The sequence below is a fragment of the Heptranchias perlo genome, chromosome 35 (assembly GCF_035084215.1).
Source record: "Heptranchias perlo isolate sHepPer1 chromosome 35, sHepPer1.hap1, whole genome shotgun sequence".
NCBI lineage: Eukaryota > Metazoa > Chordata > Chondrichthyes > Hexanchiformes > Hexanchidae > Heptranchias > Heptranchias perlo.
Window position 1 is genome coordinate 22,581,567 of NC_090359.1, and position 21,323 is coordinate 22,602,889.

At 51.0% G+C, this 21,323-nt stretch overlaps 1 protein-coding gene across 3 annotated transcripts in view; it reads right to left on the reverse strand.

The window, feature by feature from the left end:
• Positions 1-21,323, reverse strand: part of hdlbpb (high density lipoprotein binding protein b) — a 108,858-nt gene that overhangs the window by 23,718 nt on the left and 63,817 nt on the right. For 2 of the 3 annotated variants that reach the window (XM_067972096.1, XM_067972095.1), the window contains 5 exons: positions 18,961-19,092; positions 15,501-15,719; positions 11,617-11,838; positions 9,472-9,690; positions 110-248 (listed from right to left, as the gene is read on the reverse strand). In XM_067972096.1, coding sequence (XP_067828197.1) covers positions 110-248; positions 9,472-9,690; positions 11,617-11,838; positions 15,501-15,719; positions 18,961-19,092 — 931 coding nt within the window. Of the gene's footprint in view, positions 1-96; positions 249-9,471; positions 9,691-11,616; positions 11,839-15,500; positions 15,720-18,960; positions 19,093-21,323 lie in introns of all 3 variants that reach the window. The other variant, XM_067972097.1, reaches the window with a different exon arrangement.

The window sequence follows — 21,323 nt, forward strand, 5'->3', positions numbered from 1 at the left end:
GTCATCGACCTGAAACGTTAACTCTCGTGTCTCTCTCTCTCTCTCCACAGATGCTGCCTCACCTGCTGAGCGCTTTCCAGCATTTTCTGCTTTTACCTCTGAAAGGTACCTTGGTTTTCGTCCCGTTCGGGGAATTTGATCTGCACGTCGTAATCCCTGGTGATCTGCTGCACCTTGGAGCCCTTCAGTCCCATGACTGCTCGATGGAACCGCTGTGGGATCACACACTCCAGGGTCACCTGGGCTTCCTGTAAGGCACAGGCAAAAAGAAAAAGAAAATTTAGAAAGAGGAGTCATTTTAGAGGAGTACTTCTGGATTCAAAGTGCTTTGCAATTCTCATCCTTGCGTTCAAATCCCTCCATGGCCCCGCCCCCTCCCCTATCTCTGTAATCTCCTCCAGCCCGACAACCCTCCCAGATCTCTGTGTTCCTCCAATTCTGGCCGCTTGCGCATCCACGATTTTCATCGCTCCACCATTGGCGGCCGTGCCTTCAGCTGCCTGGGCCACAAGCTCTGGAATTCACTCCCTAAGCCTCTCCGCCTCTCTCTCCTCCTTTAAGTCGAGCCTTAAAACCTACCTCTTTGACCAAGCTTTTGGTCACCTGTCCTAATATCTCCTTATGTGGCTCGGTGTCAAATTTTGTCTGGTAATCGCTCCCGTGAAGCGCCTTGGGATGTTTTTACTACGTTAAAGACGCTACAAAAAAGGTGTATAAAGTAGAAGGTTATCCATTAAAGCACAGAGTGAATGGAGTGGATAGCGAACAGAGTGGGAACTTGAGAATTTGGTGAGAGGGGGACTCTGTTAAAGTAGCGGGTGAATTGAAATTAAAATTTAGTTAAAATTAAACATTGAACTTTAAAACTTTAAAAGAAACTGCAAGTTAGGTAGCAGTTAACAGTTAATCAGCTGTAACTGCTGTTCTCAAAAGGTGTATAAAGTAGAAGGTTACCTGCTAAAGCACAGAGCGAACAGAGTGGATTGCCAACAGAGTGGGGACTTGAGAATTTGGTGAGAGGGAAGGACAGTGGACAGAGAGGAAGAGTTCTGAGAGCAGCCAAGGCGGAAGCGGGTAATGTAAAGGCAGAGGCAAGTAAATAAAAGTCGGGGATCGAAGGTCTAAGCTCACTTGGAGCTTCAGGATAAATTCAACGGGATCGAAAAAAATCAAGGAGTGACGTCACAGGACAACAGGTAGGTGAATGGCTGGCAGAAGGCCCGAGAGGAGTGCAAGAGCGGGAGGCAGTGCTACGGCGGGAGAAGGCCCGAGAGCAGAGCGGGAGCGGGAGGCAGTGCTACGGCGGGAGAAGGCCCGAGAGCAGAGCGGGAGCGGGAGGCAGTGCTACGGCGGGAGAAGGCCCGAGAGCAGAGCGGGAGCGGGAGGCAGTGCGGCGGTGGGAGAAGGCCCGAGAGCAGAGCGGGAGCGGGAGGCAGTGCTGCGGTGGGAGAAGGCCCGAGAGCGGAGTGAGAGCGGGAGGCAGTGCGGCGGTGGGAGAAGGCCCGAGGGTAGTGCGTGAGCGGGAGGCAGTGCGGCGGTGGGAGAAGGCCCGAGGGTAGTGCGAGAGCGGGAGGCAGTGCGGCGGTGGGAGAAGGCCCGAGGGTAGTGTGCGAGCGGGAGGCAGTGCGGCGGTGGGAGAAGGCCCGAGGGTAGTGTGCGAGCGGGAGGCAGTGCGGCGGTGGGAGAAGGCCCGAGGGTAGTGTGCAAGCAGGAGGCAGTGCGGCGGTGGGAGAAGGCCCGAGAGCGGAGTGAGAGCGGGAGGCAGTGCGGCGGTGGGAGAAGGCCCGAGGGTAGTGTGCGAGCGGGAGGCAGTGCGGCGGTGGGAGAAGGCCCGAGGGTAGTGTGCGAGCGGGAGGCAGTGCGGCGGTGGGAGAAGGCCCGAGGGTAGTGTGCGAGCAGGAGGCAGTGCGGCGGTGGGAGAAGGCCCGAGGGTAGTGTGCGAGCAGGAGGCAGTGCGGCGGTGGGAGAAGGCCCGAGAGCGGAGTGAGAGCGGGAGGCAGTGCGGCGGTGGGAGAAGGCCCGAGGGTAGTGTCTGAGCGGGAGGCAGTGCGGCGGTGGGAGAAGGCCCGAGGGTAGTGTCTGAGCGGGAGGCAGTGCGGCGGTGGGAGAAGGCCCGAGGGTAGTGTGCGAGCGGGAGGCAGTGCGGCGGTGGGAGAAGGCCCGAGGGTAGTGTGCGAGCGGGAGGCAGTGCGGCGGTGGGAGAAGGCCCGAGGGTAGTGCGCGAGCGGGAGGCAGTGCGGCGGTGGGAGAAGGCCCGAGGGTAGTGTGCGAGCGGGAGGCAGTGCGGCGGTGGGAGAAGGCCCGAGGGTAGTGTGCGAGCAGGAGGCAGTGCGGCGGTGGGAGAAGGCCCGAGGGTAGTGCGCGAGCGGGAGGCAGTGCGGCGGTGGGAGAAGGCCCGAGGGTAGTGTGCGAGCGGGAGGCAGTGCGGCGGTGGGAGAAGGCCCGAGGGTAGTGAGCGAGCGGGAGGCAGTGCGGCGGTGGGAGAAGGCCCGAGGGTAGTGTGCGAGCGGGAGGCAGAGCGGCGGTGGGAGAAGGCCCGAGAGCGGAGTGAGAGCGGAGTGAGAGCAGGAGGCAGTGGGAGAAGGCCCGAGGGTAGTGTGCGAGCGGGAGGCAGTGCGGCGGTGGGAGAAGGCCCGAGGGTAGTGCGCGAGCGGGAGGCAGTGCGGCGGTGGGAGAAGGCCCGAGGGTAGTGTGCGAGCGGGAGGCAGTGCGGCGGTGGGAGAAGGCCCGAGGGTAGTGCGCGAGCGGGAGGCAGTGCGGCGGTGGGAGAAGGCCCGAGGGTAGTGTGCGAGCGGGAGGCAGTGCGGCGGTGGGAGAAGGCCCGAGGGTAGTGTGCGAGCGGGAGGCAGAGCGGCGGTGGGAGAAGGCCCGAGGGTAGTGCGCGAGCGGGAGGCAGTGCGGCGGTGGGAGAAGGCCCGAGGGTAGTGCGCGAGCGGGAGGCAGTGCGGCGGTGGGAGAAGGCCCGAGGGTAGTGCGCGAGCGGGAGGCAGTGCGGCGGTGGGAGAAGGCCCGAGAGCGGAGTGAGAGCGGAGTGAGAGCAGGAGGCAGTGGGAGAAGGCCCGAGGGTAGTGCGCGAGCAGGAGGCAGAGCGGCGGTGGGAGAAGGCCCGAGGGTAGTGCGTGAGCGGGAGGCAGAGCGGCGGTGGGAGAAGGCCCGAGGGTAGTGCGCGAGCGGGAGGCAGTGCGGCGGTGGGAGAAGGCCCGAGGGTAGTGTGCGAGCGGGAGGCAGTGCGGCGGTGGGAGAAGGCCCGAGGGTAGTGTGCGAGCGGGAGGCAGTGCGGCGGTGGGAGAAGGCCCGAGGGTAGTGCGCGAGCGGGAGGCAGTGCGGCGGTGGGAGAAGGCCCGAGGGTAGTGCGCGAGCGGGAGGCAGTGCGGCGGTGGGAGAAGGCCTGAGGGTAGTGCGCGAGCGGGAGGCAGAGCGGCGGTGGGAGAAGGCCTGAGGGTAGTGCGCGAGCGGGAGGCAGTGCGGCGGTGGGAGAAGGCCCGAGGGTAGTGCGCGAGCGGGAGGCAGTGCGGCGGTGGGAGAAGGCCCGAGGGTAGTGTGCGAGCGGGAGGCAGTGCGGCGGTGGGAGAAGGCCCGAGGGTAGTGTGCGAGCGGGAGGCAGTGCGGCGGTGGGAGAAGGCCCGAGAGCGGAGTGAGAGCGGGAGGCTGTAAAGCGGTGGGAGAAGGCCCGAGGGTAGTGTGCGAGCAGGAGGCAGTGCGGCGGTGGGAGAAGGCCCGAGGGTAGTGTGCGAGCAGGAGGCAGTGCGGCGGTGGGAGAAGGCCCGAGGGTAGTGTGCGAGCGGGAGGCAGTGCGGCGGTGGGAGAAGGCCCGAGGGTAGTGTGCGAGCGGGAGGCAGTGCGGCGGTGGGAGAAGGCCCGAGAGCGGAGTGAGAGCGGGAGGCTGTAAAGCGGTGGGAGAAGGCCCGAGGGTAGTGTGCGAGCAGGAGGCAGTGCGGCGGTGGGAGAAGGCCCGAGGGTAGTGTGCGAGCAGGAGGCAGTGCGGCGGTGGGAGAAGGCCCGAGGGTAGTGTGCGAGCGGGAGGCAGTGCGGCGGTGGGAGAAGGCCCGAGAGCGGAGTGAGAGCGGGAGGCTGTAAAGCGGTGGCTTTTACACGGTCGGAGTCAACTCACCACAGGCAGAAATTGAAACAGTGACGTCACATGGCAGGAGGTAGGTGATTAGTTGGTGAGTGTTACTTTTTTTTTCATAGGTATGAGGGGCGAGTTGGCTCAGGTAGATTGGGAAATTAAATTAAAGGGTATGACGGTTGAAAAGCAATGGCAAACATTGAAAGAAATATTTCAATATTCTCAACAAATATACATTCCAATGAGAAATAAAAACTCCACGGGATAAGTGATCCATCCGTGGCTAACTAAAGAAGTTAAGGATAGTATTGGATTAAAAGAAGAGGCTGACAATGTTGCCAAGAAGAGTAGTGAGCTTGAGGATTGGGAAAGTTTTAGAAACCAGCAAAGGATGACCAAAAAATTGATCAAAAGGGAGTATGAAAGTAAACTAGCAAAAAATATAAAAATGGATTGTGAAAGCTTCTACATGTACGTAAATAGGAAGAGAGTAGCAAAAGTAGGTCCCCTAGAAGCTGAGACAGGAGAAATTATAATAGGGAATCAGGAAATGGCAGATGCGTTAAACAAATATTTTGTATCTGTCTTCACAGTAGAAGATAAAAGAAGCATACCAGAAATAGTGGGGAACCAAGGGACTAATGAAAGTGAGGAACTTAAAGTAATTAATATCACTAGAGAAAAAGTACTGGAGAAACTAATAGGACTAAAAGCCAATAAATCCCCTGGACCTGATGGCTTACATCCGAGGGTTCTAAAAGAGGTGGCTGCAGAGATAGTGGATGCATTGGTTGTGATCTTCCAAAATTCCCTAGATTCCAGAACGGTCCCAGTGGATTGGAAGGTAGCAAATGTAACCCCGCTATTCAAGAAAGGAGGGAGAGAGAAAACAGGGAACTACAGGCCCAGTTAGCCTGACATCAGTCGTCGGGAAAATGCTGGAATCCATTATTAAGGAGGTGGTAACAGGGCACTTAGAAAATCATAATATGATTAGGCAGAGTCAACATGGTTTTATGAAAGGGAAATCGTGTTTGACGAATTTATTAGAGTTTTTTGAGGATGTAACTAGCAGCGTAGATAAAGGGGAACCAGTGGATGTAGTATATTAGGATTTTCAAAAGGCATTCGATAAGGTGCCACATAAAAGATTGTTACACAAGATTAGGGCTCATGGGGTTGGGGGTAATATATTAGCATGGATAGAGGATTGGTTAACTGACGGAAAACAGAGTAGGGATAAACGGGTCATTTTCAGGTTGGCAGGCTGTAATTAGTGGGGTGCCGCAAGGATCGGTGCTTGGGCCTCAGCTATTTACAATCTATATTAATGACTTGGATGAAGGGACCGAATGTAGTATATCCAAGTTTGTTGACGATACAAAGCTAGGTAGGAAAGTAAGCTGTGAGGAGGGCACAAAGTGTCTGCAAAGGGATATAGACAGGTTAAGTGAGTGCGCAAGGTGGCAGATGGAGTATAATGTGGGGAAATGTGAGGTTATCCAGTTTGATAGGAAGAATAGAAAAACAGAATATTTTTTAAATGGTGAGAAACTATTAAATGTTGGTGTCGAGAGAGACTTGGGTGTCCTGGTACAAGAAACACAAAAAGTTAGCATGCAGGTACAGGAAGCAATTATAAAGGCAAATGGCTTGTTGGCCTTTATTGCAAAGGGGGTTAGAATACAAGAGTAAGGAAGTCTTACTACAATCGTACAGGTCTTCGGTGAGACCTCACCTGGAGTACTGCGTACAGTTTTGGTCTCCTTATCTAAGGAAGGATACACTTGCCTTAGAGGCAGTGCAACGAAGGTTCACTAGGTTAATTCCTGGGGTGAGAGGGATGTCCTATGAGGAGAGGTTGAGTAGAATGGACCTATACTCTCTGGAGTTTAGAAGAATGAGAGGTGATCTCATTGGAACATATAAGATTCTGAGGGGTCTTCACAGGGTAGAGGCTGAGAGGATGTTTCCCCTGGCTGGAGAGTCTAGAACTAGGGGGCATGGTCTCAGGATAAGGGGTCGGCCATTTAAGACTGAGATGAGGAGGAATTTCTTCACTCAGAGGGTTGTGAATCTTTGGAATTCTCTACCCCAGAGGGCTGTGGATGCTGAGTCGTTGAATTTATTCAAGGCTGAGATCGATAGATTTTTGGACTCTAGGGGAATCACGGGATATGGGGATCGGGCGGGAAAGTGGAGTTGAGGTTGAAGATCAGCCATGCACTGATTGAATGGCGGAGCAGGCTCGAGGGGCCGTATGGCCTACTCCTGCTCTTATTTCTTATGTTCTCATATAAATGCAAGTTGTTGTTGTTGTTTTTGTTGTTCGAAGTGTGAAGATTCCTGAAACTAGAAGGGTGGGTTTTAAGTTTCACTGCTGGGCGATGAACTGGGCCTCGCGGATCACTAAGACCCCTGCTTAGTTTTCCTTTCTGTTCACTTCAGTTTTCTTCAGTTCTGCCAGTTTTCTGCCCGAGGTGAAAGTTATAATCCACCCCTTGGTGTTCCTCACTGCGCTGCCTGGTACAGCATAGTTCAAAATATGAAAATTTCAAAACTGAGATTGATAAGATTTTTGTTAGGTATGGGTTTAAAGGATTACGGAACCAAGGCGGGTAGAAGGAGTTAAGATACAGATCAGCCCATGATCTAACTGATTGGCGGAACAGGCTCCAATGGCTGAGTGGCCTACTCATGTTCCTATGATTTCCAGATCCAACCGTTACTTGAATCTGACTAACCCGGTCTGTTCTGTGCACAGACGTCAGCCAGCACCCTGAATCTGGCGCTGGGAGGCGACTGCCATCGTGATGACTATCCCACTAGTTTTCACACCGTGCCATCTATACAGGTCCTCAAAACTTGGCGTTCCAATTGAATTCCAATGAAAGTCTCCTCAGTCTATTGCCTGTAAGGACCCGACATGAAAAGACTTTGAACAGCCCTTATCTAGTTCCTAGTGGTCAAAGGCCCACAGCACAAAAGTGCCTCCAAACTGGCAATCTCACTCATCGAGGCCACACAATTGCTAATGTGGGAAATGGAAAAATGTGCTCTCGTGGGCACTTTTCTAGGTTGATGGGGCAGTGTTGAGGGAGCTTTACTCTGCATCCTTACCTAACCTGGGAGTGTTTGATGGGACAGTGTGGAGGGAGCTTTACTCTGCATCTTTACCTGACCTGGGAGTGTTTGATGGAGCAGTGTGGAGGATGCTTTACTCTGCATCCTTACCTAACCTGGGAGTGTTTGATAGGACAGTGTGGAGGGAGCTTTACTCTGCATCTTTACCTGACCTGGGAGTATTTGATGGGGCAGTGTGGAGGATGCTTTACTCTGCATCTTTACCTGACCTGGGAGTGTTTGATGGGGCAGTGTAGAGGGAGCTTTACTCTGTAGCTAGCCCTGCTGTACCTGACCTGGGAGTGTTTGATGGGGAAGTGTAGAGGGAGTTTTACTCTGCATCTTTACCTAACGTGGGAGTGCTTGATGGGGCAGTGTAGAGGGAGCTTTATCCTGCATCTAACCCATGCTGTACCAGACCAGGGAGTGCTTGATGCCGACACTGGGTGCCTGAAATGGAAAAGAGTTCCATTCCCTGGCACTGACATCCCTCACCTTGATGAACACAAAAAAAAAGAATTAAAAACGTTTAAAAATCTGAGACACTGAATGAGATTGCCCGTTTAAATCTCCAGGCCGCATTCCTCAAGGTCGAGCAACGTAAATAGAATTTTTGATTTACTCCAATTGTTAAAAGTGCTGGTGTTTGTGCAAAGTTAAAGAAAACTTATTAACCTGTCATCATAAACCAATGATATTTAAAAGAACTTCCTTTAACTTTGTAAACACTACAAAATGTATCTCTGTGTTTATTACAGGGTGCCTTACAGAGTCCCATTCACCCATCACCACTGTCCTCGCTGACCTACACTGGCTCCTGGTCCACCAACGCCTCAATTTTAAAATTCTCATCCTCATGTTCAATCAAATCCCTCCACGGCCTCGCACCCTCACCATCTCTGTAACCTCCTCCATCCCTACAACCCTCCGAGAACTCTGCCTTCCTCCAGCTCTGGCCTCTTGTGCACTCCCCCTCACCCCCTTCGCCCCACCATTGACGGCCGTTTACCCCTCAAGCTCTGGAATTCCCTCCCTAAACCTCTCCGCCTCTCTTTCGTCCTTTAAGTCGCTGCTTAAAATCTATGTCTTTGACCAAGCTTTCGGCCACCTGTCCTAATGTCCCCTTCTTTGGCTTGGTGTCAGTTTTTGTCTGATTACACTCCTGTGAAGCGCCTTGGGACGCTTTACTGTGTTAAAGGCGCTATATAAATGCAAGTTGTTGTTGTTATTGCCTCCATAATCACACAGCAGTGACACAGGTTCACAACTGGCGACCCCTCCCACCCCCCACCCGTGTCTGGATCTTGGCTGTGCCCAGTGGGTTGCAAATAAAACTCAGTGAGTCCTGCATGGTCCTCCTGATAGCACTGACGAAGGGCTGGAGGGCAGATTGTCCACTGCTCGCTTGGCAAGGGATAGTTGATGGAGGTGGGGGGACCTGGTAAAGGCCAACCCAGTGTGGAGCAGACCAGGACAACCCCGGCTTCAATCCCCAGTCGGTGTTGAGGTCAGTTCATCTCAGCCAGGGCAGCAGTTGGGGTGCTTCAACTGGCCTCCGCGCCCTTGGATCACGGTGGACTGAGAAGAAAATCAAGCAGGGTTTCCCGCTCCTGATCTGGTGACACCTGCTGGAAGTGTCTGCCTGGACTCTGGCCTCTGACAGCGTTAGGGCTGTTTGTGACATCTCCCCACAGTCAGTGGCCTGCCGACCTGAGTGGCCACTTGGGAGAGGGCGCTGAACCGCTGAGGAGCCAGAGCAGGGATTAGTGCCTTCAGGATGAGGAGGAGAGAACGGAGGAAAAAAAGAGAAACGGAAATTCCATATTCAATCCTTCACTTCACCGTCCCTGACTGATGTATTGCTGGCAGCCAGCTTGGCTCGGTTGGTAGCACTCTTCCCTGTAGGTCAGTAATGGTTGTGGGTTCAAGCCCCATTCCAGAACCTCAAGCATATAATCCAGGCTGACACTCCCAGTGCAGTGCAGTACTGAGGGAGTGCTGCACTGTCAGAGGTCCCATCTTATGGATGGATGCAGTAGATCCCGTGACACTATATGAAGAAGAACAGGGGAATTCTTGTGGTGTCCTGGCCAACATTTATCCTCCACCAACACTGCCGAGGCATAATAACCATTTGTGGAACCTAACTGCGCACAGAAGTGCCGCTGCGTTTGCCTGCGTAACAACAGTGACTACACTTCAAAATAATTCAGTGGCCGTGAAGTGCTGAGGATGTGAAAGGTGCTACAGAAGTCGTTCTTTCTTTCTGAGGTGCTTACCAGGTCTCCGATGATCTCCTGGATGCGCCGTTTAGCCGCTTCCACGCAGTCCTTTGCCCCTTTGAGCATCACTCTGTCGCTCTGGACCCCTGTGCGGGGGAAGCTGACCGTCACGCCTCCGTACTCCTCCGCGATCTCACGCAGGACCTGCCCTCTGCGCGCCACAAAGTGCCGGTGGTATTTGGGATCTACGATCATCAGGTCCTCAATGACGTTGTCCTTTCGGAGAAAGGAGTGGGATTTCAGCGTGACCAATGGGCTAGTCCGGACATTCGCAGCGCACCTCGGCTACCGTTTCCCGGTTCCCTCACCTCCCCACGCCCCCTCCTCCTCTCCGGAAGGTGCCGACTCACCCTGCAGAATAGCTCCATGGGTGTCGGCATCCCTCCGAGGCCTCGCCCGAGCGGCTGTGCTTTGAGTGCGAGCTGGCAAGGCTATTCTACCCACAGGTTCATGAAAACTAGGCCCCCCGTCCTGGGAGGAGGCATCGTCTGTGCGCACTGCACAACAAAATCGTAATCCTGTTCTTTACAGACGGGTTAAAGGCTTCAATACACCAGGCACAGGGCAGGTGGTCCGCCACTGACCTGCACTGCATCCACTGTCCAGCAGAGATCAGTCACTGGATACTGATCAGAAGGGTAACCCCTTGGTTGAATTTTCTCCCCCTCCCTAGCCCTGGTGTGCTACGGTCAATCTTCCCCCCCTTTGCTATCCCCCCTACTTAGATTTACTAGCTAATCACAGACCCGGGACCGAACCATTGAGTTTCTGTATCTCTATGGTGCAGTACCATAGTAGGCAGTGCATGTATCCACTGAGCCCCCCCACTCCCCCCCCAATGGACAGCTCGTATCGCAAATGTGACCTGTGGTTACACCAAATAAAAGACTCAAAATATTCTACTTCTGGGATCAGTGAGATCCATTTCGGGGAAACTGTCAGCTTGACACTCACCCCTGAGGTCAAAGGTTGGGAGTTCAAGTGCCACAGCAGAAAGGGAAGACACAATCCAGTCGCTCCAGTGCGGTACCGCAGGGGCGCTGCATTCTGTCATCCTTCCGGTGGGGCTCCAAACTGGGGCCCGTCTAACACATTCCGACCGTTCGGGTCGATCATAGCATGATACAGCACAGGAGGCCATTCGGCCCATCGTGCCTATGCCGGCTCTTTGGTAAGCTGAGGAGAACCGTAAGAGACCTATACGGGCCCAATGTTACCGGGTGGCAGGTCATGGAATTTACGCCGGTAAAGGATGTTAAAGGATCCCGCAACACAATGCGGAGAAGGGCAGGGGAGTTCTCCCAGTGCCCTGGCCATTATTCCTCCCTCAACCAAAAACCCGGCCAATTGGTCATTCATCTCACTGCGGTTTGCGGGATCTCCCTGTGCACTAAATGTCTGTATAACAGCGACAAGTGATTCGTGTAAATCTTTAAGATGTTTCTGTGGGACATGCTGTAGGAACACAGTCTTTCTTTCTGTAGCACGACTGTGCAACATACTACAGCAGCAGGTTCTGATCGCAGGTACTAATACAGCCAGGGATAAATTGGACATCCACGTAACAAAACACCTGTGCACAAACCAGTCCGTGGTAAACGGCTTACAGGGCAGCGTATTATAGTGAGAAACTTGACAAAGAGTAAGCTGAGGAGAACCATAAAAGATCTATAAGGGCCCAACATTACCAGGTGGTAGGTCATGGAATTTACATCTGTAAAGCTCTCGGGCATGAGTGTTAAGGATCAGTCCAACAAGAAGAATTTGGGGCAAACAATTGTCGGAGGTGCTGTCTTTTGAATGAGATGTTAAACTGAGGTCCTGTCTGCCCTCTCAGGTGAATGTAAAAGATCCCATAGCCACTATTTTGAAGAAGAGCACGGGAGCTCTCCCTGGGCAATATTTATCCCGCAACCAACATCTAAAAAAATAGGTGATGTCATTGCAGTTGATGGGAGCTTGCTGTGCGCAAACTGGCAGCTGTGTTTCCCTACATTGCAAAAGTGACCATGCTTCAAAAGTACTTCATTGGCTGTAAAGCGCTTTGGGACGTCCTGAGGTCGTGAAAGGCGCTATAAAAATACAAGTTCTTTCTTCCTGTACAATGAGGTGGGGGCATGGAAATTAATGCAGAGATCTCACCAGGTTCTTAATAAGAATCTCCAATTCCTTGTGCGCCTGCTTTATTGCCTCCTCTTTCCCGACGATGGTGATCAGTTCTTGGTCCCGGTCGTCTGCCGTTGGGAAGATGATCCGGGCCCCAGTACGGTCACGCACCTTCCGGATGTTCCCGCCGCCCCGTCCAATGAGAAACTTGTGGTATTCCGGTTTGGCATGCAGTTCCACCGTGCAGTTGTTGATTTGCTGCAAAAAGGGGCGGGTTGTGGGGGGGTTGAGAGCAGAACGGTTAACATCAAACCTCTCCCACAGGTGGCGCAGTGCCCCAGAGCACCAGGGGGAGGTGCTGTGGAGCCTCGAGTGTAAAGGAGATGAGTCATGAGGGGTGGACTGTGAGAGGCTTAAGCTTTGGCAGTCTGGGAAGAAGGTGGTTAAGAGGGGGGAGCTCTGTGAACTTTATAATATATTATACAAACAAACGAAAATGACGGGCAGCTAAAGACCAGCTGGCCCATCAAACCTGCCCCACACTCATGATGGCTAGACCTTCATGACTAGACACTTCCTCCCTCTCCACCCCCAGCAGCCATGTAATCTCCTGGGAGAGCCAAAAAACCAGAGAAAAACCCAGCGTCAATAAGGGATAAAATACTCTGGAAAATTCCTCTCCGACCCCCCCTCAGGCGATCGAAACCAGTCCAGAAAATCACATGGACTAAGTGTTATCTATAAAGGCACTTACCTATGATGCGATCTCTGCCCCAGTCAAGATCCGGTCAGGCTCCCTCTTGAAGGCAGAGGGTCAGCACCCACCACACCAGCCGGCAACGCATTCCAGAGGCTCACTGCTCTCTGGGAAAAGAACCACCTAACATCTAGTCTATTCCTACTTTTGTGCAGTTTAAACGCATGTCCTCTGGTCCTCCCCAATCTGTGAAACTGGAATAATCTATCAACAGGCACACTATTCAGCCCTTTCATTATTTTATAGACCTCTCTCAGGTCACCTCTAAGTCTACGGTTCTCAACAGTAAATAGACCAAGCTCCTTGGGCCCATCTGAGTAACTGAGGTTCTTTAAGCAAGGGATGGCGATGGAGTTGGGAGAGACTTCAAAAACTGACTCCACAGCACCAACCACTGGTCAGGGCCTGCAACTACATTGTTACAAACAAGTTTGCATACAGAATTTCCATTCTAAATGTTTACATAGGCAATTTCAAATGTTGACGTAGAAATGTGACCAAAAATCATGGCAACAGAAAGTTGGACAAGAAGTGCATGCACACATGAACGATTTAATACACAGATATAAGATATGAAGAGAAATGAAGAAAAACCTTCTTTACAAAGACTGATAAATGTTTGCATTAATCCACCAATCAAGGTAATAGTGGCAGAATACAATTTGATCCCATGATGGGAGAGGTAATGTGCTAGGGGGAATGAGCTTTGATGGATTGAAGGGCCTTTTCTCATTCCTAACTTTTCTTATGTGTACTCATAGTCTCTATCCTTCATATAGCAATGAGTTCTAATCTCAAAAGATTGGAAAGGTGGTGTAGGAGAGGAGGGCTAGACATGTGGTCACTGTCCCTCACCTCTTAGCAGCTGATTCAGCATGACTTTGGTAGAGACTTGAATGAGCAATGTTTTAATGCTGGTGGTAATTCATCTATCTAGGTAAAAATCTTTTGTCTTTCCGTGTTGTAATTGCTACGTGTGAAGCATCTCACGCTGTGCACAGTGCCTGTGTGTGCACTTTTTGTGTTAACTTTTTCCCAGTATGAATTCCTACGCCCTAAGGGGGTTTTCCTATGCAAACTGTGAGGGTGCAATATGGCCCACAAATTGCTCAAAATGCTGTTTGAAAACTTTTTTCATCCACCATTTTTTTTCCTCAGTAACTGAAATTTCTAATGTCCAAAGTAAGGATTTAAACAAAATTTTAAAATTACATATTTTACAGTAACATAATTAAAGCTATTTTGTCTTTTCTATCTTAATATTTTTGCTTCCAGGCCTCAGCCTCTCCCAAAAGCCCGGGCTTGGACATAATATTTTTGGCCAGAGCTGCGACTCTGTGACCTGAATTTGGATGATGCAGTGTACCTAATTTCCCAGGATGTATCAGCACCATTTAGTCAGCTGTTTCAGATGATACACCCGCTGCCTATTTCCACCATTTTCTCTTTTTATTTTAGATTCTTTCGTCAGAACACAAAACAGGAAGTAACCCCTTGCACCACCTCTGCTGTGACCCCTGTCCCGTTTTGGGACTTGGCACAAGCCAGCAACCCAACCTTTACTTCATCAGACTGACCCACAGTCAAAGCATGTTCCATAGACAAGGATGGATACGAAATTGGCTAAGTGACAGGAAACAGAGAGTAGTGGTAAACAGTTGTTTTTCGGACAGGAGGAAGGTATACAGTGGTGTTCCCCGGGGGTCGGTGCTGGAACCACTGCATTTTTTGATATATATTATTGACTTAGACTTGGGTGTACAGGGCACAATTTCAAAATTTGCAGGCGACACAAAACTTGGACAGTGAGGAGGATATTAATAGACTTCAAGAGGATATAGACAGGCTTGTGGAATGGGCGGACACGTGGCAGATGAAATTTAACGCAGAGAAGTGCGAAGTGATACATTCTGGCACGAAGAATGAGAAGAGGCAATATAAACTAAAGGGTACAATTCTAAAGGGAGTGCAGGAACAGAGAGACCTGGGGGTATATGTGCACAAATCTTTGAAGGTGGCAGGACAGTTTGAGAAAGCGGTTAAAAAAGCATACAGGATCCTGGGCTTTATAAATAGAGCCATAGAGTACAAAAGCAAGGAAGTTATGTTGAACCTTTATAAAACACTGGTTCAACCACAACTGGAGTATTGTGTCCAATTCTGGGCACTGCACTTTAGGAAGGATGTGAAGGCCTTAGAGAGGGTGCAGAAAAGATTTACTAGAATGGTTCCAGGGATAAGGGACTTCAGTTACATGGATAGACTGGAGAAGCTGGGGTTGTTCTCCTTAGAGCAGAGAAGGTTAAGAGGAGATTAGATAGAAGTGTTCAAAATCATGAAGGGTTTGGATAAAGTAAATAAAGAGAAACTGTTCCCATTGGAAGGGTCGAGAACCAGAAGTCACAGATTTAAGGTGATTGGCAAAAGAATCAAAGGCGACATGAGGGAAAACTTTTTTACGCAGCGAATAGTTATGATCTGGAATGCACTGCCTGAAAGGGTGGTGGAAGCAGATTCAATCGTGGCTTTCAAAAAGGAATTGGATAAATACTTTAAGGGAAAAGATTTGAAGGGCTATGGGGAAAGAGCAGGGAAATGGGACAAACTGGATTGCTCTTACAAAGAGCCGGCACAGGCTCGATGGGCTGAATGGTCTCCTTCTGTGCTGTAACCATTCTATGATTCTATGACAATGTTGTAATTGATTGCAATTCAGTCCCATAGCTGTGGGCGATCCTTAAATAATCTGCACATTATGAGTTCTCATCCTTGTTTTGAAATCCCTCCATGGCCTCCTCCCCTCCCTATCTCTGTAACCCCCTCCAGCTTCCAGCTCTACAACCCTCCGAGATCCCTGCGCTCCTCCAATTCTGGCCTCTTGCGCATCCCCGATTTTCACCGCGCCACCATTGGCGGCCGTGCCTTCAGCTGCCTAGGCCTTAAGCTCCGGAATTCCCTCCCGAAACCTCTCCGCCTCTCTCCCTCCTCCTTTAAGACGCTCCTTAAAACCTACCTCTTTATCCAAGCTTTTGATCACCTGTCCTAATATCTCCTTACGTGGTTCAGCGTCAAATTTTGTTTGATAGTTTTCCTGTGATGCGCTGTGGGACATTTTACTACGTTAACGGCGCTATATAAATGCAAGTTGTTGTTGTTGAAGTACCTTCTCCTCAGCCAGCTGAAGCAGCTGTTTCCTTGCCTTCTCCACTTCCTCGACAGGACCCCTGATGGTGACTTTGTCGCTGCCCGAGCCTTCAGAGGGAAAGTGGATGTGCACCCCTCCACATTCCTCCATGAGGGACCGCACCAAACGGCCCTTAGCACCGATCAGGGAGTTGTGCAGTTTGGCGGGGATCAAAACGTCCACTTCCTTGATGTTCGCCTAAAGCAAACACAGCAACAATTAAAGAGAGAGAGAGACACACACACATACACAACGAACAAACACAAGATGCCCTTAATGGGCTAATGGGTAACGACACCTCCCAGTCCGACACTGAGGTATAAAGATCAAGAGGTCCCAGGTTCGTATCACAGACTGTGCTGAGATAACTCAGGAGGCGCAACGAATTGAGCACTACTATACTTCACTTGGGGTGTGACAATTGGTCTCAGTGCCCTAGGGCTGTGGAAGGGCAAACTCAGCCAGGGCTTGTCGCTATCCAGTGACTCCTGGTGCAAAGTGTGCATGCCGGAGGAGGACAGGATCAGGTTTGGCTGTGGCTTCACCACCTCCTCGCCTCCCCCACCCCGCCACCCAAAGTCTGCTGACGCACGTGAAGAACCAAACCCCCAGCAAGACTCAGGAGAGAATATTGGTGGGTGTAATAGTGTAGTGGTCGCGGTGCTGGACCAGCAGCCCAGGGATCCTGAGCTCAAATCCCACCGTGGCAAGTTGTGAAACGAACTTCCACCATTGCACAAGTCTCACTCATTTTCGGTGGAGGCCAGCGTCTCCTGTGACTAAATTAGAACCCCTTTCTTCATGCCTCGCTGGTCATCAACCTCCGCTTTAACCATTGTTCCCCAGATTTTCCTGTAGCCGCCAACTGAAACTGCTTGTGAGACCAAAGGTGTGCATGCAACACAGGATTATTGTAAAGTATAAATTGTCGTTTGGTAACAGTATTGTCATTGGAACATTGGTATAAATACACTACAGGAAAAAATCCATTTGTACAAATCTTCAATGTTGTTTAATACACTTCTTGCGTGCTTGTGTAGTTCATCCGCTGGTGACAGACCTGTACCCACCAGTACTGCACCCCAGTGTTATACAGTGACAGACCTGTACCCACCAGTACTGTACCCCAGTGTTATACAGTGACAGACCTGCACCCACCAGTACTGTACCCCAGTGTTATACAGTGACAGACCTGTACCCACCAGTACTGTACCCCAGTGTTATACAGTGACAGACCTGTACCCACCAGTACTGTACCCCAGTGTTATACACTGACAGACCTGTACCCACCAGTACTGTACCCCAGTGTTATACAGTGACAGACCTGTACCCACCAGTACTGTACCCCAGTGTTATACACTGACAGACCTGTACCCACCAGTACTGTACCCCAGTGTTATACAGTGACAGACCTGTACCCACCAGTACTGTACCCCAGTGTTATATAGTGACAGACCTGTACCCACCAGTACTGTACCCCAGTGTTATACTGTGACAGACCTGTACCCACCAGTACTGTACCCCAGTGTTATACAGTGACAGACCTGTACCCACCAGTACTGTACCCCAGTGTGTTATACTGTGACAGACCTGTACCCACCAGTACTGTACCCCAGTGTTATACAGTGACAGACCTGTACCCACCAGTACTGCACCCCAGTGTTATACTGTGACAGACCTGTACCCACCAGTACTGTACCCCAGTGTTATACAGTGACAGACCTGTACCCACCAGTACTGTACCCCAGTGTTATACTGTGACAGACCTGTACCCACCAGTACTGTACCCCAGTGTTATACAGAGACAGACCTGTACCCACCAGTACTGTACCCCAGTGTTATACAGTGACAGACCTGTACCCGCCAGTACTGTATCCCAGTGTTATACACTGACAGACCTGTACCCACCAGTACTGTACCCCAGTGTTATACAGAGACAGACCTGTACCCACCAGTACTGTACCCCAGTGTTATACTGTGACAGACCTGTACCCGCCAGTACTGTACCCCAGTGTTATACACTGATAGACCTGTACCCACCAGTCCTGTACCCCAGTGTTATACTGTGACAGACCTGTACCCACCAGTACTGTACCCCAGTGTTATACACTGACAGACCTGTACCCACCAGTACTGCACCCCAGTGTTATACAGTCACAGACCTGTACCCACCAGTACTATACCCCAGTGTTGTACAGTGACAGACCTGTACCCACCAGTCCTGTACCCCAGTGTTATACACTGACAGACCTGTACCCACCAGTATTGCACCCCAGTGTTATACAGTGACAGAACTGTACCCACCAGTACTGTACCCCAGTGTTATACAGTGACAGACCTGTACCCACCAGTATTGCACCCCAGTGTTATACAGTCACAGACCTGTACCCACCAGTTCTGTACCCCAGTGTTATACAGTAACAGACCTGTACCCACCAGTACTGCATCCATGTTGTACGGTGCTAGACTTGTACTCACCAGTACTGTACTCCAATCTTATAGTGACAGACCTGTACCCACCAGTACCCAATGTTATACAGCTCTAAATGCTCTCTCCAGACACAGGCGAGGTTTGGAAGGACAATATTTAGATTTGTACTGCTGGCTGTTTTTCACAGTTCAAGTGGATGTGGCACAAAAATGTCTCGCACCCACCATCAGACTATATTGAAATCCTAGTATAACACCGGGTCTGAGATTGGTGCTTGGCTTTTTGTGAGGGACAGGAAGCCACCCACAGTCTGTTCTGCAATCAGTCCTGCTTGCCCATCACTCTGATCCTTGCCAACCTACCCTGGCTTCCTCACCCCCCAGCACATTATTCCAAACTCCTCGTTCTCAGCTATAAATCCCTCCATGGCCTCACCCCATCCTACCTCCGTGACATCCTACACATAGGAACAGGAGGAGGCCATTCAGCCCATCGAGCCTGTTCCACCGTTCAATTAGATCATGGCTGATCTGTATCTTAACTCCATCTACTGCCTTGGTTCCGTAACCCTTGATACCCTTACCCAACAAAAATCTATCAATCTCGGTTTTGAAATTTACAATTGACCCCCAGCCTCAACAGCTTTTTGAGGGAGAGGGTTCCAGTTTTCCAATCTCCTTTGATGTTCCTTCCCGGGCCCTTTGCTCCTCCAACCTTGACCTCCTGTGCATCCACCCTCCCTCTGCTCCGCCAATGGCGGCAGAGCTTTGAGCTGTCTTGACCCTATTGTACTGAACTCGCTCACTCAAACCTTCCAGCTCGCTTTTTAAAAACCTTCTCCATGTGCCCAAGCCTTTGGTCACCTCTCCTAACTCTCCCACTTGTTCTCAAGTGTTCATTTTATCTCTCCTCTGTGAAGTGCTGTTTTTATCTACGTTAAAGGCGTTATATAAACACAAGTTGTGGTGAAGCTCAAAGAGAGGACAGAAATGCCCCGGTCTGATGTACCAGTTCTCTCTGAATGGACAGGATGCGGTCTCGGGCAGCCTCACAGTTAGCTTTCTTCCCCGTGATGAGGATCACTTCCGAGTTGCTGTTTTCTGTAGGAAGGTCGATCTTTGTATTCGTTTCTTCACGGATCTGGTAAGGAACAGCAGAGTACAAGTTAGAGCAAGTCACGATCAAACCGTACAGACCGCACCGTGAGTACTGTGTCCAGCTCCGGTTGCTGGAATCGCAAGACATTCGAGCACTGGCGGGAGTGCAGAGAACAGCCAGCAGCCCAGAGCGCCTGGCCCTAGAGTATTGTTGTCCAATATATTAGCACTAGCCACATGTGGCTAATTGGGAATCCAGATGTGGCTAATTGGGAATCCAGATGTGGATAACTGGGTATATGGATTTGGCTAATTGGGAATCCAGATGTGGATAATTGGGAATCCGGATGTGGCCAATTGGGAATCCGGATGTGGCCAATTGGGAATCCAGATGTGGATAATTGGGAATGCAGATGTGGATAACTGGGTATATGGATTTGGCTAATTGGGAATCCAGATGTGGATAATTGGGAATCCGGATGTGGCCAATTGGGAATCCGGATGTGGATAATTGGGAATCCAGATGTGGATAATTGGGAATCCAGATGTGGCTAATTGGGAATCCAATGATTAATAAATAAACAGTGAGTAATAGACACCATCGTCGGGTGCATGCATGTGAAATTTAACCCTTCTGTGCACTGTTAAGACGAAAAGCAGAGTGTGCGAATGTTGTTTGATCATTGTGGCTGCTTGGTTTCTGAACGGTGGCGGATGTCCATTAGGTAAATACACACACGTGGAGCACATTTGCTTGCTGTGCACAAACTGGCTGCCATGCTTGCCCACCTTACCACAGTGACTGCAGTGTAATTCATTGGCGGCGAAGCGCTTTGAGACGTCCCCGAGGACATGAAAGGCGCTGTGTGAACGCAAGCTCGTTCTGTTGTTGTTTCTCCTTTCTAGCTTGACAGACAGGCGACCAGCTACCAGACCCCCACCCCCCACCCCCGCGCCCCCCTCCCCCCCCCCAACAACTAAATGTCACCGGAAGGTGCGCGAGGATCGGCGCAGCGCGTGGCTCACCGCCTGCCTCTACCCTCCCTACCCGTGCCCAAGTGCCGCCACCCGGTGCTTCCCCCGCAGCGGCAGGGTGGAGATTGGCCTGGTGCTGTCACTGTACTGTTACCGTTAATGGCACCGCTGCAGCTCAAAACAACTCCTTTTTAATCCTCCGAGGGCTGAAGTATTTACTTTTTGTTTTACTCTCTAGAAAACAAACATTTTCCATCACAGGTTTTTTTTTTCCCCTTCTTCTTCTGTTACCATGAGAGGCTTAAAAAAAAACAAATTGGCGGCTCTCTCGATGGTTGAGTCAGTTAAAGGCAATGTGTAACCTGAGCCCTACAGACCATTGAAGTTCCCGGGTTCAATTCCTGCTCTGTGCTGAGTTAGCTACAATGGGCCTCAGTGCCCCTGGGGTAGGGAGGGGGAAAAGAAATCAGCCTTAATTCATTCTTGGGATGTGGGCGTCGCTGGCAAGGCCGGCAATTATTGCCCCTCCCCAGTTGCTCTTGAGAAGGTGGTGGTGGGCCTTCTTCTTGAACCGCTGCAGTCCGTGTGGTGACGGTTCTCCCCCAGTGCTGTTAGGGAGGGAGTTCCAGGATTTTGACCCAGCGACGATGAAGGAACGGCCGATGTATGTCCAAATGGGGACAGTGTGTGACTCGGAGTGTAACCTGGAGGTGATGGTGTTCCCATGCACCTGTTGCCCCTTGTCCTTCTAGGTGGTGGAGGTCGCGGGTTTGGGAGGCGCTGCCGAAGGGTTCCTGCTCCCAATCTCTGTCCAGTGACCTCTGCTGGAAAGCGAGGTTGTGTAGATGTTGGGTGAGGGCGAATAACCTGCTGATACTCACTGTCTAGACTCACTGGTGAGGAATGGCCACTCAGCACAAGGAACCAGAGGCTGCTCGGCATCCCGTGGACCAGTGCTTTCAGGGGCCTTAAATTACGAGAAACAAGTTTAAGTATCACTCAGAATTAGGAACAATAACAAGAAAGAAAAGGACCTGTATTTATATAGTGCCTTTCACAACCTCAGGACATCCCAAAGTGTTTTACAGCCAATTAAGTACTTTTGAAGTGTTGTCACTGTTGTAATGTAGAAAACGCGGCAGCCAATTTGTGCACAGCAAGATCCCACAAACAGCAATCAGATAAATGACCAGATAATGCGTTTTTAGTGATGTTGGTTGAGGGATGAATGTTGGCCCAGGACACCGGGGAGAACTCCCCCTGCTCTTCTTCGAAATAGTGCCGTGGGATCTTTTATGT